This window comes from Parus major, chromosome 3 (assembly GCF_001522545.3).
Source record: "Parus major isolate Abel chromosome 3, Parus_major1.1, whole genome shotgun sequence".
NCBI classification, from domain to species: domain Eukaryota; kingdom Metazoa; phylum Chordata; class Aves; order Passeriformes; family Paridae; genus Parus; species Parus major.
In genome coordinates, this window is record NC_031770.1 from 9732361 (window position 1) to 9747339 (window position 14979).

At 43.3% G+C, this 14979-nt stretch overlaps 1 protein-coding gene across 4 annotated transcripts in view; it reads left to right on the plus strand.

Annotated features, from left to right (window-relative positions):
- VPS54 (VPS54 subunit of GARP complex) overlaps positions 1-14979 on the plus strand; it is a 46637-nt gene extending 31658 nt beyond the window's left edge. For 3 of the 4 annotated variants that reach the window (XM_015621497.1, XM_015621498.2, XM_015621499.3), the window contains 8 exons: positions 1005-1068; positions 3026-3131; positions 6458-6545; positions 7440-7561; positions 7666-7746; positions 10958-11065; positions 11906-12000; positions 13785-14236. In XM_015621497.1, coding sequence (XP_015476983.1) covers positions 1005-1068; positions 3026-3131; positions 6458-6545; positions 7440-7561; positions 7666-7746; positions 10958-11065; positions 11906-12000; positions 13785-13890 — 770 coding nt within the window. In that variant the 3' untranslated portion in view covers positions 13891-14236. Of the gene's footprint in view, positions 1-1004; positions 1069-3025; positions 3132-6457; positions 6546-7439; positions 7562-7665; positions 7747-10957; positions 11066-11905; positions 12001-13784 lie in introns of all 4 variants that reach the window. The other variant, XM_015621496.1, reaches the window with a different exon arrangement.

The following is a 14979-nucleotide window of genomic DNA, read 5'->3' on the forward strand; positions in this document are numbered from 1 at the left end:
AAATTCAGTCTTTTTCCACAAGGTACTGCTAAGGAATTGCAAGGGACTGAGTAGCATGTGCATGTGCTCAGCCCTCCTTGTATGAAACAAGGAGGGCTGCTCCTTCCCCCTTCTTCATCTGCCAGTTCAAATGGAAGGCAGCATGCCATGTGGCTGCTCATGGAAGGGAAACTTCACGTTCCTTCAATTATTTACCTTGCCACAGAAACCTCTTTTGACCTCAGAGAAGTCACTTTTTCCTTTTCCTGCCCCACTTCCCTGTGTGCACAGTGGGAATGCTTAATGTCTTCTTACCTCATGGGAATACTCATCCCATATTGCAGTGATGGGGGTGGGGAAGTGACTATCCAGAAGAGGAAGAAAACAAGCAGAGAGGGGGAGAAAAATGGCAAGAGATTAGAAGGAAGAAAATACAGTGATGTCATGGTGGAGAAACCCTGACCTCCCAGAAGGAACATAGCAGATAACAGAGTGTATTAAAGCAATAATCACTCCAGTAATGGAACATGACACAAAAATACGTTTGTCAACCATTGCTTGTGAAAGAACCTCCCGCAGCCTCCTTCTAGCAGATAATTTAATGTGAAAAACTGCATCAGTAAGAGCTCCTGTTATGAAGCCTGAGGAAAAAGTGACTTGAAGCTAAAATACTAATAGACACAGCAAATCACTTGAGAATGTATAGTAGAAAACCTAGTGGCCTTTTCTGCCTTTCTTCTATGTGTAATCTGTTGTATTTGGAGTTTTTAAGTCCATAATGACTGTGGGACTGTGAGATATTTTTGATCTAAAATCATAGCAGATAATGAAGTAACTGTGGGTCATCCAAAATTTTGGATGGGTGATCAGCTATTTAATAAATACTGTAAAAGAGAGAAGTGCCTGCTACAAAGATTGTGGGTTTTTTCAAACCTTAGCAAGTGAACACTGTATATTTATAAGCAGAATTTTTTGCACTTGTTTTTGTCCAACTCAACCTTTTCCTGTCTTACTAAAATATCTAGCTACTGAAGAAAGAAAACCAGCTGAATTCCTTATTGTTGAAGGACAAAAATATGCAACAGTTGGGTAAGATGCACTCTTTTCTCTTAGTGGGTTAGTTGGCAAGAACTTTTGAGTAGAACTGTGATGAATGCTAACTTTAGTAATCTTATTTAAATTATAAATCCCTCTCCTTTCACAGACTAGTTTCTCTTTGGTTCCCAGCAGTTATAAAACACTACAAGCTCTTTGCTACATTAAAATGCCATTATTTCCCTGAATGGCTAGGTTTTAATATATAATTTTATTTGAATATTTTTTTCCAATTATTTCATGAAAACACGTGTCTGAAAATACAGGTTTGTCTTCTGAGCACACTGTTATTTCTTGCAATCTGGGTTATCTCTGGCAAAAATTGCAGACTCTTAAAATAGTTTGGGATGAGAGATCTTCTAGAGATCATCTTGTCCACCCTGCCTGCAGTGAGCAGGAACACCTTGCACTAGGCCAGGTTGCTCAGAGCCCTGACCAACTTGACCTTGAATGTTTCCAGGGCTGGGGCATCCACTGCCTCTCTGGGCAGTGTTCCACCATTCTCACTGTAAAAAATTTCTTCCTTTTGTTTTGTGTGGATCTACCCTCCTTTACTTTAGAACTGCTTGTTGCTCCTTGTCCAGTCACCAGCAAACTAGATTGTCCCTATCTTTCCTATAAGCCCCTTTAAGTACTGGAAAGCTGCAATAAGGTCTCCCCAGAGCCCTCTTTTCTCCAGGCTGGACAGCACCAAAATACCTAAGTCCACTACTGAATGGTTGCTTATCTTATTCAGAATAAGATATGGGCCATCTCTCAGAAGCTGAATATGCTATTTCTTAGTATTCTGGCTGATTTGAATTGGAAAGTGGTTTCTTAAAGCTGGTTATATCAGAGACATTTTAAAATGTATGATACTTATTTCTTTCATTTAAAAGCATGCTGTGTTTCCAGAGACTGAGGCTTAAGCATTAATTATGCATGAGAGTGTTTTTGGAGAGGGAGAAAAGCCTGGAAGATCTCACTCCCCAGAGTTCTAACATCAATTTGCACCAAAATTAAAAGGTGTGATGTACAAGATATCTTGGACCAGCTGTCATTTTATGAGTTGCTTCATGATGATGTGTCATTGTTCAGTTGGAAACAGAATCTGGTGGCTGAGAACTTCTATGCCAGGCAGATGATATCACTGCTAAAGAGCATTTCAGGTTGAGCAGAAGCATTGCTCTAAAGGATGAAATTTGCTTAATATATGATGTGTTTGATAACATACCTCTGCTCACTTGAAACTTGTTATATTTAGCTCTGTGAAGCAGTTGAGAGCTTCACGGTGCAAATACTTGTTTCATTTCTACACACTTCTACATCCAGTTTTGCTGCATCTAATCAAATAAAATGCATTCATCACAAATGCCTCATGTTCACAAAACATTCTCCAGGTGTTTATTTTCAGTTGACTTGTTATCATCTTTCTGCACTCTGCTGCCTAAAGGAAGAAAGAGATTTAACTTTTTGAAATGTTAAAATATCTTCTCTGAATGTTTGATCTTGCGTCAATTTTCCTGCCTTCTGTGTATTTGAATTCAAAGGAGCATGCTTTTGCTCTATGGAGAGCCTTCTTAATTCCATCCAGTAGCTCCCAAATTCTCCAGTGCCTGCTGACTTCAGGAGAAATTACAGGTCTTGAGCATCTTGGAATATTTGGTGATGTTTCTTCACAGCTGCCTTCTCTGTTTGTGACTTCTTAGCATTTATTACATATTTTTCAGAGATTTTCTTTCATATAAAATACTTTCTGCACACACCACCCTGTGGAATGGGTATTGGTTGTAACTATCTCTATGTAGATCTCTTTTTAAGTTTCACTTCTGCTCCATATCAGTTAGTGGATTTATTTAATGATATAATCTCAGCATTGGGTAGCTGTCTATCAACATGACTGGCCTGTGTTTGATTTTTCAGGATCTTTTGTGCCCTGGGATGACATATTTGGCTGTTTCCTCTCTTTCAGGACAGTATTGCTGCTAATTAGAATAATCTTGGAGTACTGCCAGTGTGTGGATAACATCCCTTCCATCACCACTGACATGCTGACCCGCCTGTCGGATTTACTGAAGGTATGGCTCCAAATGTGCCCCTGTGCCCAGCAGGGGCAGGCAGGGTGCAGAGAACATGTATTACTCTCAATAATGCTCATATGTTTTTCTGATTTCATATAAATTATAAAAATTATCTAGAATCATTGTGTTTGCTACTGTGCCATAAGGAAACCTTTCAAGCCAAAGGCATTAAAGATGGCTGTTCACCTGGAATATGGGAAATCCCATCTAGTAGTATTTGATATATCTGCCTGTCCTTCAGGCTGGGTGTAGGATTAATGCTGCTGGAGAAAAAGCAGTTTGATCCCAGATGCCACAGAAATACATACCCATATTGAGGAAGGAAACAAGTCCCTTGGTTTTTACAAGTCAGTAGAAGTATAATCAGTAGAAGCATGAAAAATAGTATGGGATGAAGGTTCTGTTGTAAAATGTGAAGATGATGAAACATCAGGACCTCTTTGTCATTTATTTCTCAGTAGAAAAGAGGAAAGCTGGTAAAGCCCAGGCACTGCAAGGTAATATAAGTAATCAATAATAAAAGGAGGACATTAATGGACCTTAAAACCGTTGTATTTACATATAGATATACACACACATGTATGTGATACATGTATCTGTATAGGCTCCAAAGCCTAGCAGTTAATTTATGTCAAGGTTTTCACTTGTATCTTTGCCCACAAAGGTTGTTATCAGGTATTTGAGTTCTGAACATTGAGCCTAATCAATGAAAAGCAAACTTTCAATTTTGATCAATCTCCAGAAGGATATTTTACATAAGGTAGGGGGTAGGAGAGGGGAAACAAACTCCAGGAGATGGACCTTTAAATAGTTGTCCTATGGGTAGTTTGTGTTTGAATAACCAGATGCAGGAAGACTGCTCTCTGCGGTTGTCATTCAGATTCATACACAAATTTTTCCTTTTAAAAGCACTGTCCAAGGCAAATCAGTCTATCTGAGCTAGACCCTGTTCAAGTCTCTTTCTCCAGCTGCTGCTTCCTTCAGGAATTGCAGCACCTTTTCACAGGTAGGATAGCAGTGAATGTGTCAAACTTGGCCAGATTTGCATAACTGTGTTACTTCCTTCTCCTTACCTTACCTCATTTTAGCTCTTGCCATTTGTGATTTACTTCTTGATATTCAAACATCATGTGCAGTTTAATTACTGTATTTTTTACCTGTGAGCAAGGTGCCATCAATTGGACAGATGTCAAGAAGAGGCAGAAAAAATAAAAGCTCATTTATTACACTTGGAACAAAATAGAGCCACTCCAGGTGTCTTGGCACTGTACTTTTTGTTTGACAGCTGTCAGAGCCAGCAAACTGAGAGTAGCAAGTGCTAAGTTTGATTGTGATGGAAAATGGAAAGCATTTCCAGGTAATGAAATTCCTGGCAGTTATGGGCTGTGGCTGCACCCTGAAGGAAAAGTTCAAATACACCTGTGTATGAGAGGAATCATGGAATCCTTTAGATTGGAAGAAACCTCTAAGATCAATCAAATCCAGTCATTTACCCAACACTGCCAAGGTCACCACTAAAACATGTCCCCAGGGCCGCATCTACACATTTTTTAAATACTTCCAGGGATGGCAACTCCACCACTCTCCTGGGCAGCCTGTTCCAATGTTTACAGCCTTTTCAGTGATTATCCCTAATATCCAAACCCTGGCACAACTTGAGGCCATTTCCTCTTCTCCTGTTGCTTGTGGAAGAAGAGGCTGACTCTTACCTGGCTACACCCTGCTGTCAGGGAGTTGTAGAGAGCAAAAAGATCCCCCTGAGCCTCCTTTTCTCCAGGCTGAGCCCCCCTGGCTCCTTGAGCTGTTCTTTATCAGACTTGTGCTTCAGACCCTTCTCCAGCACCTCAATAGTGTGAGGGGCTCATACTGAGCACACATGGCTGTAATTACTGGGGTTATTCAGGTGGTGCAGACAAGAGAAGGCTCCTGGCCTTCCTGCTGGGTGCAGGAATGCTTTCCTCCCAGCAGGCACAAGGAGGAGGTGTTGCTCTGTTCCAGGCATTCTGCTCCTCACTGCTCTGCCTGCACCAGGCCATCTGGGAGCAGTCATTCCCACAAAAGGCAGGGACAGTACATGTGTCCAGCACCCTTTACACAGACCAAGTTTTTGATGGTTTGCCTCACAGTTAATACTAACCTGAGCTAAATACTTTAGAGGAGCTTAGGCTGTGTGAGATACAGCTGCCTTTGGCTCAGTGATTCTACTTTAAGGTTCACACAGAGGTATAAGAAAAAGGTTCTGTTTTTTCTGGAGAAGATGAAGTGAATGTGGAGCAGTTTCAGCCCCTACCCTCTGTCTTGGGAGCAGTGTAAGTTATGCCTCTCTCTGATCAGGGGCCACAAGTAGCTGTGGTTCTGTTGTGGCATGAGGTCTGGGTTGCTTTTCTGGCCCTGATGCACCATTCTGGCAGCCCAGAGTTGACAGGGGCGGTTCATGGTGGCTCTATGGGCCTTCATTTTGTGACTGATACCAGGCAATAGCCAGGAAATTATTTCCCCTTTTTATAAAAGAACAGTTGGAATTTTGGGTTTGTTCTTGCATTATCATGAAGAAAGACCTGAGGAGCAGAACAATCCCCGCTGCCCTCAAAAAGGAGGTCTTTGTGAGGACAGTCCTCTGTGTTGCAGACAAAAACTGCTGGGCAGTCTTGTCACAATTTCTTCTCCATCTTCAGGTGTATGAGAAAGGGTCAGGTCTCTCTAAGTTTTGCCTCTTAATGTCTACAGGCTGTTCTGTTCAAATATGAGCCATGGGACTTCTGCTCTACATTCAGTGCAGGAGTCAGCTATGGCTTTTCTGCCGTAGTGAGTCTCAAGCTGGGTGAGGAAGCAGAAGTCCAGTGTAAGACAGAACATGCTGATAGCAACTGTCCTACTGTCCAGAGGCTTTGTTGGCCTATGTGCTTTTAATGATAACTTCTTTTCTCCTGGAAGTAAGTTAGTAAAGTCTAAATGTGAGTTGTCAGCTATACCTGGAATTCTTACAGGATTGGCTTTTCATCATTTCTGAAATCCAGTATTTCATAATGTTACAAACATAGATTCAGCCACCTCAGCAGGAGGGAGTTTCAGCACTTTCAAGTTTCCTTTAACATCAGCAGTGGAGAAGGTCAAGAGCCTGAGCAGAAACCTTTTGTCATGATGTTTTCCACTCTGATATTACATGGCTATTCTACAGAGGAAAAGTAGTAAAACTCTGAAACTGGCGTTCATAATAACTTACTTCATCTTGCAAAATTCTATTGATGGTGTTTCTAAACTGAGGAGTTTTGTAGCTGATAAAGAGTTAACATGCATTTCCACTGTCTGCCTTTTTCTCACAGTATTTCAACTCTAGAAGTTGCCAATTAGTGCTCGGAGCCGGTGCATTACAAGTTGTTGGCTTGAAAACAATCACTACAAAAAACCTAGGTATGGATTTCTATATTTAAAATGTCAAAGCTTGTTCCCCTGTCTGTTAAAAGTGCAAGTGTAGAAAAGTTCTTAATATCTATGATAAGCTGTGTTTGAGCTGTGGGGCAGTGTGTACACACAGAGGGTGATAAGACTTTGCCAGTTACCTGCTTGGAGTATAGTTTTAAACTTTCTTCTGAAATTAAGAGCCTTTGATTGGTGGTTTGGAGCAGCTGTTTAAATTTAGAGTTCCCATGTTTCAGGGTGAGAAACTGGTGAGATTGCCAGTCTGCATTTTCCTTCTGGAAAGGGAACAGCCTGATGAGAATGGGTTGAGAGGCTGTGGGCCACAGCTGGGTCAGGTTTTTGCTGCAACATGTTTGGCCAGTGTGGTGACCACACTGGCACCAGTGTGTGTCCTGCTGCTGGCTCAGGCCCTGCTGGGAGAAGCCTGGTGTTTTGGGATCCTGTTGGCACTGCAGCAGGAGCAGGTTCAGGGCAGGTCAGTGCTGGCAGGGCAGGGTGTTTTGTGCAGCACTGCAGCAGAAACACTGCTGCCTTGAGAATATGGTTGCTGAGGTTAAGTGGCTGATGAGTCAGGTCTTCAGAGATCTCTCCGATGTCTGTGTGTGCTCAGGGCCCAAAATGTTGAGTAAACACTCAAAGGCTCTTGTAAGATCTGTCCCTTACCCCATCTTACCAAAGCTGGGTGTGGGCAGCTGGGTACCAGTCTGGCATCTTCACTGGGCAGGGGTTCCCGAGGAAAGAAACACATGCCTCTGTGCTTTTAGAACAGACAAAAGCCCAAGTTAAATTGTGTCAGGTCTGTTACTTATGTAAAGGAGACACAGTCCATACAGAAATGACTCTTCCTGTGTAATAACAATGTTATTTCTCTTCCTGGATTCACAGCCCTTTCTTCACGTTGCCTCCAGCTCATCGTACACTACATTCCCATTATCAGGGCTCATTTTGAGGCTCGGCTGCAGCCGAAGCAGTTCAGCATGCTCAGGCATTTTGACCACATCACAAAGGTAATTCTTCTGGCATTTCCTGAAGCACAAAGTTCTGCTTTTCAACTGTACTCTGAAGAACATGAATGCCAGTAGAAAATGAAACCTGCTTTCTTCCCTTACAGGATTATCATGACCACATAGCTGAAATTTCAGCAAAGCTCGTTGCCATAATGGATAGCTTATTTGACAAACTATTATCCAAGGTAATGATTTTTGGAAATACTTATACACTCTCTAAATTGCAACTGGAGGTCTCATTGTATACAGTCTAGATGTTTCAAATGGAGTCTTAAACTTTCCTAACCAGGACTTGTTGGAACGTCTTTTAACTATATACATGGAAAGCTCTGTGCTGTTCTCATGAATGTGTCTTGTGTTCACATTTGCCACCTGGGTGTCAGTCACCTTCACTCCCAGAAAAAGGTTTTGTTGGCTGCTTCAGCAGGAAAAGCAGTGCTGTGGCTGGCACAGATGCTCGGGTGTTCAGGAGCTAAAGTGCTCTCCTACCACTGACAGCTCTTGTCTGCAGCCAGGCTCAGCAGGTCCTGTTTCCTGCTCTTTCCAGCAGTGAGGGCAGCATTTCCAGCAGCTGAGGAAACAGCAGGAAAGTGCTGAGGAGGAAGGGTTTTGGAGGGGAAGGACCAGCCCATCTGTTGGGCTGCAGTTCTGGGGACTGGAGGTCTGTGCTCAGCAGTTCCTGCTCTGGAGCAGCATTAGTGCTCCTGCTGTGTTTTGGTGTTTGAGCAGTGCTGCTGTGTGGTCCTGGGCTGGATCTGCTCTGACTCACCTCAGGGTAGAACACACTGAGACACCTCTTTGGCCCACAGATACACAAAGTACGTGACCTTTTAAAGCTCTTAGTTTTGTGCTTTGGATCTAAGGGTTTTGGGGAAAAAAAATGAGCTGTTTCATGACAGGAATAAACTAATTTTTTAGTGACAGATTTGATTGATTGGCCTGGGCCAATGTCTTCCTACAAGGAGCTCATGAGAAGCAGGGGAACAGAGACTGGGGACAGGCTGATGAGAGCTGTAGTGGGACAGTTGCAACAGGCAGTATTTCTGTCTTCTTTGCTGTTTCTCTTATTGTTACTTTATGTTGTGCTTTTTCATTTCATCTGTTTCTTTGGTCTGTCAAGTAGTGCTGCCTAAACTTAGGGTGGGAAAAAAAAAAAGCCAAAAGCATTTAAATTGGGATTTCCCACTCCTATTGTGTTTACATTTTAAAAAAAAATGTTTTGGGGGGTTTTGTCCCACATAAAAGTAGCTGTTATGTGAAGTAACATGGCTGGTTACTGTATCTCTTGAGAATAAAAGACAGATGCAAGAATTTATATTATTGATGGTAAACAAGTGTAGCCCACAACAGAGCAGGAACACAATCTATGTTCTTCATGGCAGTTAGGGAGGACTGATCCTTTATTGTCCCTCCATCATCACAGCCCAGTGTCCCTTTGGGAACTGGCACAGGATGTAAACTCAGACTGTTCCTGTCCTTTAGACTTCTTCAAGGCTGAATGACAGTGCTTGGCCCACATGAATGCAGCCCACAGAGTCCAGGACCAAAGGATGGTTGATTTTCTTCCATTCCTAGCACATACCATCCTTTGGCTCTTCTTGTTCCTAAAAAATGAAATCTTGGCACTGAAGGCTTTGAAAAGAATAAACCCAGGACATTTGCAAATAGGCATGTTAGTGTGTTCCTGAATTCAGGTGTTTTTCTGACTCCAGCTATTTCAGTGTCCTGTGGATCAAGTGGTCACCTGCTCTGAGGTGTGTAAATCCTCACGAGTGAGTTCCAGAGCAGTGGGTGCCTGGCACACTTCAAACCCAGAAATTCCTGCTTTGTAGGAAATGAACAGTTGGTGCAGTGGACAGGATGCTGACCTGGCACTGGGTAATACGAGCAAGTTACTGCTGCATTTCCAGCCTCTGCTTCCCCTGGCAGCTCCATGGCGTGGGAGCTGTCCTCACCCAGTGCCACTGAGACAAGGCAGTTCACAGCAGCACAGACACCTCCCCACAGCTGTCTTTGGCAGGGAAATACAACAGGAATGGGGTTTTTACAGGAACAGTGGAAATAATAAAATCAGCAAATGGGAAGGGCTCATCTGTTACCATGAATGGAAAAAATTCAGTGCAAGTTCTCAGCTTCTCTTGGAACTTGCTGTCTTGTGACTGTTTGGACAGAAGAGCAGTGAGGTTCTTTCTGATCCCTTGTGGTATTAAAGGTGTTGACCTCAGCTGCAGATAAAAATGGCCAGGAGATCTGGGGCTTCTTCATGGGGCTGTTGCTTTTCCCCCTGACAGTGAAGAGTTGGGTGTGGCTGTAATCATGCCGGAGCCACTGCTGCAGCTTCCCAGTTCCCTCTGGCTTAACATTGTGCTGGGAAATTGGAAACAATTTCTTGTTTAACTTCCTTGTCTTGAGGCACGCTTGATCTCTCAGGCTGGGTGGTTGTTCCCTGGAACAGAAAGTGTTATTTTTCTGCTACTTCTGTCAGAATTAGGTCATGGTTTGGATTTTCTGTAAAGACTTCCTCAAAATTCCCTATTTCTTTTTTCTCTTGTGCTCTGACAAGCTTTGTTCCCTTTCACAATTCAGGCCCACGTAAAAGCAGGCATCTCCTCCAATCTGTTTGTAAATGATGTAGTTACAACGATTCAGTTCCTTCCTGATTTGTGCAAGGCTCCATGGGGAAGTGTCACCCTCCCAAAGGTGACCTGCCAGTGTGTCACCCAGGCCTGTGATGGCACAGCCTCTCCACCTGGAACTGCAGAGCTGGCTTCACTGGTCCTGGGACAGGTTTTCAGTGTTTCTGAAATCCTGTTCAGATCTTCCCTATCCAGAGTGGAGATGTAAGAATTTTGTTCCCTTTGTAGCAAATCCCTTGCCAATTGGTGTTTTCCAATGCCTTATTTCTTAGATTTCAGGCACTGGGAGAAGCAATGGGTTTGTTTACTTTGCTTTCCAAGAGATTTCTGCAATGTTCTTGTGAGGTTTTTTTTGTACTGTGATATGGTTGGGGTTTTTATTATGGCAGATAGATGAGATTTCAGGAGTCTCCATTTCTTTATGGTTTCCTTTCCTTGATTCTTCATAAATTGGGATGTGCATGATTCTAGACAAGCAGAATTCTCTCAGGAAGTACTCAAGGGGCACATTTCTCAGAGGCAGAAGTGCTTGTATGTTATTGGCTCGTACCAGTCTGAAGGAGAGAGCCAGCTCACAGCCACTGCATCTGCTGTTCCTGGCTGGATCAGATCATGCCCAGCCACCCTTTTAATTTGTGGTGTGCTAAATGGATCTTGATTCCTGATGTTATTAGCAAAGCAGGTGGCTGTTGGGAGCTCTCCTACATAAACCATTTTAAAGTGGCAGAAAGGAGTTAACTGGTTGTGTGTTTATTTCCAGTATGAAGTGAAAGCCCCTGTTCCTTCAGCATGCTTCAGGAATATCTGCAAGCAAATGGCAAAGATGCATGAAGCTATATATGATCTCCTTCCTGAGGAGCAAACTCAGGTGAATGTTATTTTTGAGCTTCATCTCACAGCTCACTTGGAAATGCACATGGACTTGGGAACAAGAGAGACTTTATCTGGGGAGAGGGGAATTCTTTTTTGAGTCCTGGTGAAACCCACACGTTAAAGGCCTTGGCAGCAGTCACACGGACAGCTTGGGCTGAGCTGAAGGAAGCATTCCAGTGTGTAGGGAGAATGATGAGGCACACAAAAAGAATGGATTTCAGGATTTTGAGCTGCCTTTTTAATGTCTAGAGAATGGCAATCCAGGAATTAGTGCTGAAATGCTATGCAAATGGCAACACTTCATGGCTTGAGTGCAGCCCTCTGAGAGGATTATTCTGTAACACTGCTAAGAATCAGTGGCTTCCAAAAGTCCCTAAATGTATTCTGCACCTGAATTGTACCAGATGTGCTTTTGCAGGATTTTGCTGCAGTCATTGCTACTGTGGAGTTGCAAATCTTAAGCACGGGAAGGACCGATCCAGTCATTGAACACAAGTTGTCATTTCTCTTTCGCATTAGGTTAAATGGTCCCTTCTAGCACAGGAACGAGATATGTTATCTTCTAGGCTTAGGACAAGTTGCTAGATACTTTAGACAGCAGAGGTGAAAAGTTCATGTTCCAAAGAAGGTGTCCTCTAAGTGCCACACATAACGAGTAGGTGATGCTGTCCTGTAAGTTACAGACTGTTCGTGGCCAGAAAGGCAAGGCCAAAGCACTGGCAGAAGGAAGAATCACAGAGTTGCAAAAACAAAACTGAAAGTCACTGATTGAGGGTGTTGGCAGTGATGTGAGCATGGGCACAGTTCCTTATTCTGCTGCTGTGGTTTCTTCCAGATGTTGTTTTTACGAATTAACGCAAGCTACAAACTCCACCTGAAGAGGCAGCTGGCCCACCTCAATGTGGTCAATGATGGAGGACCTCTGAATGGGTGAGCTGGGGCTCTTCTCTTCTTTCAGTGTTTAACTAAGCAGGCATTGTCTTCTGCAAGGAAATCATGATTGCAGAATCACAGCTCTGTGTTTTAGTATGTCCCATTTGGAGCTTTCTTACAGTAAAGGACATGACTTGTGCCACTCCACAGTAACTAGGAGTGCAGTCCACTTGGTAGCAGACTGGGAACTGGACATTATCCGACTGGAAACCTGCTTTTAGGTGTCCTCAGCTCATGGAGTACTTTCTCTCCCTTTGTGTGACAGCAGCAGCCACAGTTTAATTAGCAGGAATTGTGTGATTCCTGAAACAGTTTTGAAACGCAGATGGTGACTCATGGTGCTGGCAAAGTAAAAATAGGAGAAGGCAGCATTTCATCTGTGTAGTGGGCAGCTCTGCAGGAATGGTTTTTAGAGCAGAACTAGATTTGAAACAGAGATGATGCTCAGAGAGCTTTTCCCCTTCCCTGCCACAGCCCACTCCATCCCCAAACAGGTCAGTGGTACCTGTTGTGAGAGAGGGTACCTGGCTGTGCCTGCTGTCCCCACCTCTCAGGAAAAGCTTCTTGCAGGCTGAATTGTGTTGTCAGTTGGATTGTCCCCTGAAACAGTGGAATTTTTAATTGTTCCTTATGACCTGGGGGCAGTGAGGTGTTTGCAGTGTAGCAAGGGTGAATAAAACTCATGGGCCTACCCACACACAAGAAAAGATTGTCTTAGGTTGCAGAAGTCAGAGAAGAAAGTTGATAATGTTTCAAATGGAATGAAAGCAGCTCCAGCTGTAGTGAGAGCCCTTAGATGTGCTTGGGCTGTCTCTGAGATTTCCAGTCCCAAACACGGTGCTGTGCTGTCTTCATCCTGTTGGTTTTGTTCTGTCCTTGTGGCTGCATGGCCTGCATCTCTTTTGGATAGGAGGATTGGGGCAAGTGTTCCTGGTGATGTGCTGGGAGTGTTTCCCAGCAGACAGGAGCTCTCAGCTGGCCCAGGACTGTCTGATGGCAGCAGTTTTGGACTTCAGACACATCTCTTAGGGAGCTGGGGCTGTTTGAGAAGGGGAACATCAAACCCTGGATGACACTTGATGCTATTTCTGCAGCCAGCCTTCATTGACCAGGTTTTTAACATGGTTTTCTGATTATGTTTAAGCTGCTTGTTTCTGTAATAATGGTAAAAATCAAGGCCTGTGAATCCTGGTTAAAATGTTTTACTATGTAAATGCAGCTTCTGTTCCTGCATCTTGCTAGCAAGAAGTATCATGATCCCTGACATGGTTCAACAGTATCTGAGAGATTCTAATTCTGTATAAACTGTTATAAACAATACAGCTGTTGTGCTGTTCAGTCGCTTTTTACCTTAATCTTAGAATCATACAATCATTACCTTCCAGAATACAGAAGTTAATGTTGCAATAATTAATATTCTTAGTTGGAATGGAATTGGGAGTTTAAGTCTAGATAAGCCTGGGATTGCAGCAAGAGAATAGAAGTTTTAAATGCCTAATTCCTGTTGAGTTTTCTGAACTCATGGTTTGATCTCCCTTCCCTAGAACTAGTTTTATACCCAGCAGTAATCCTGTTATGGATGATCACTGCTGTAAAATAAACCACATTCATAGCATTCAGTTTTGAATTGATACTTAAAATGTCTAATCCAGGCATAGGATTTGAACATGTATTGTAACAATTGTGTGCCAAAGTCCTCAACAAACCCTGTCTGCTTGCCCAGGCACTCCAGGTGGATGTGATGGGGTCACATTCTAATCTTGTTGTGTGTTTCACTGCAGGCTGGTTACTTCAGATGTGGCTTTTTACACTGGAAACCTTCAAGCTCTGAAAGGCCTTAACAACTTAGATCTAAACATGTCTGAAATCTGGGAGCAGAAGAGGTGATAATCCATTGGGAGCAGTCACTTGGCTCTGACAACAGACTGACTTTCTTCTAAGCAGCGTGGTGACAGTGAGGTGAATACTTGAGCCCAGAGCCCCAGAAGGGGCAGGACGGAGAGTTGGGGGAGCTTAGACTCAGAGGGAGCTGCAGGGAGCGATCCTGCCAGTCTCCTTCAGCAAGAAACAAGTGATCAGCTGTCTGTGCAATGTTTTTTCATTCTCTCTGGAAACAGACTCAGGTTTCTTTGGACCAAATCCAAAAGAACACATAGCTGTAACACAGCTGTAGTTGTCTAGAATGCTCTGTATATCTTTATATTAAAAAGATGCTTTGCATTTCTTCTAGTGCAATGAAATTCACATGGTGTCCCACCTTATTTAATGATGGTACAATATAAAAATCTTGCAGTTGGAACTCTGTAGAAAATGTTTTTCTCTATGAAACTATACTGTTCTAAAATTTATTTTTTTACAGAACTTTATATAAATAAATGTCTTTTGATTGCTCGCATCTAGGATTCAGCTTTGTTAGGGAGCAGTCCTGTTCCAGGGGATTTCTCAGGACCTAAAATCTGGAGACAAGATTTTCTAAGCAAGGGCCAGTTCCTCAAAGTCATTCCCCTGTGGGAGAGAGGAGTGACCTGACCCTCGTTAGCAGTGACAGGCTAGCAGTGGGGCTCCTGGGGGAACTGGAAGGTGGGAAAAAGGCTGGTGTAAGGATGGCCACCTCCAGCTGCCCATGGGCTCTGCCAGCAGGGAGAGACAGGGACACAAAGAACAGGGCAGGAAGAATTTAAAAGTTTCTAGGCTGCTTATAAAAGGCTGCACCACGCAGCTGAAATCAATGTATTTTGGAGTTTTTAATACTACCTTTAACAGACTGGAGGCTGCCAGTACTCAGTACAAGTGCCTGTGTTTCTCACCTCACCCCTCTGTACCTGACCCCAGTCGAGTGCCTAACCCTGAGATGACGATGTCTGATGGAATGGTCTCTGCTGCAGTGTGTGTGCCTGTGGTGCCCTCAGCCAGGCTTGCTGACCTGTAGCATAACACGTGTCATTCGCTGTCAGTCACAATAAAGCTCTAAAATCA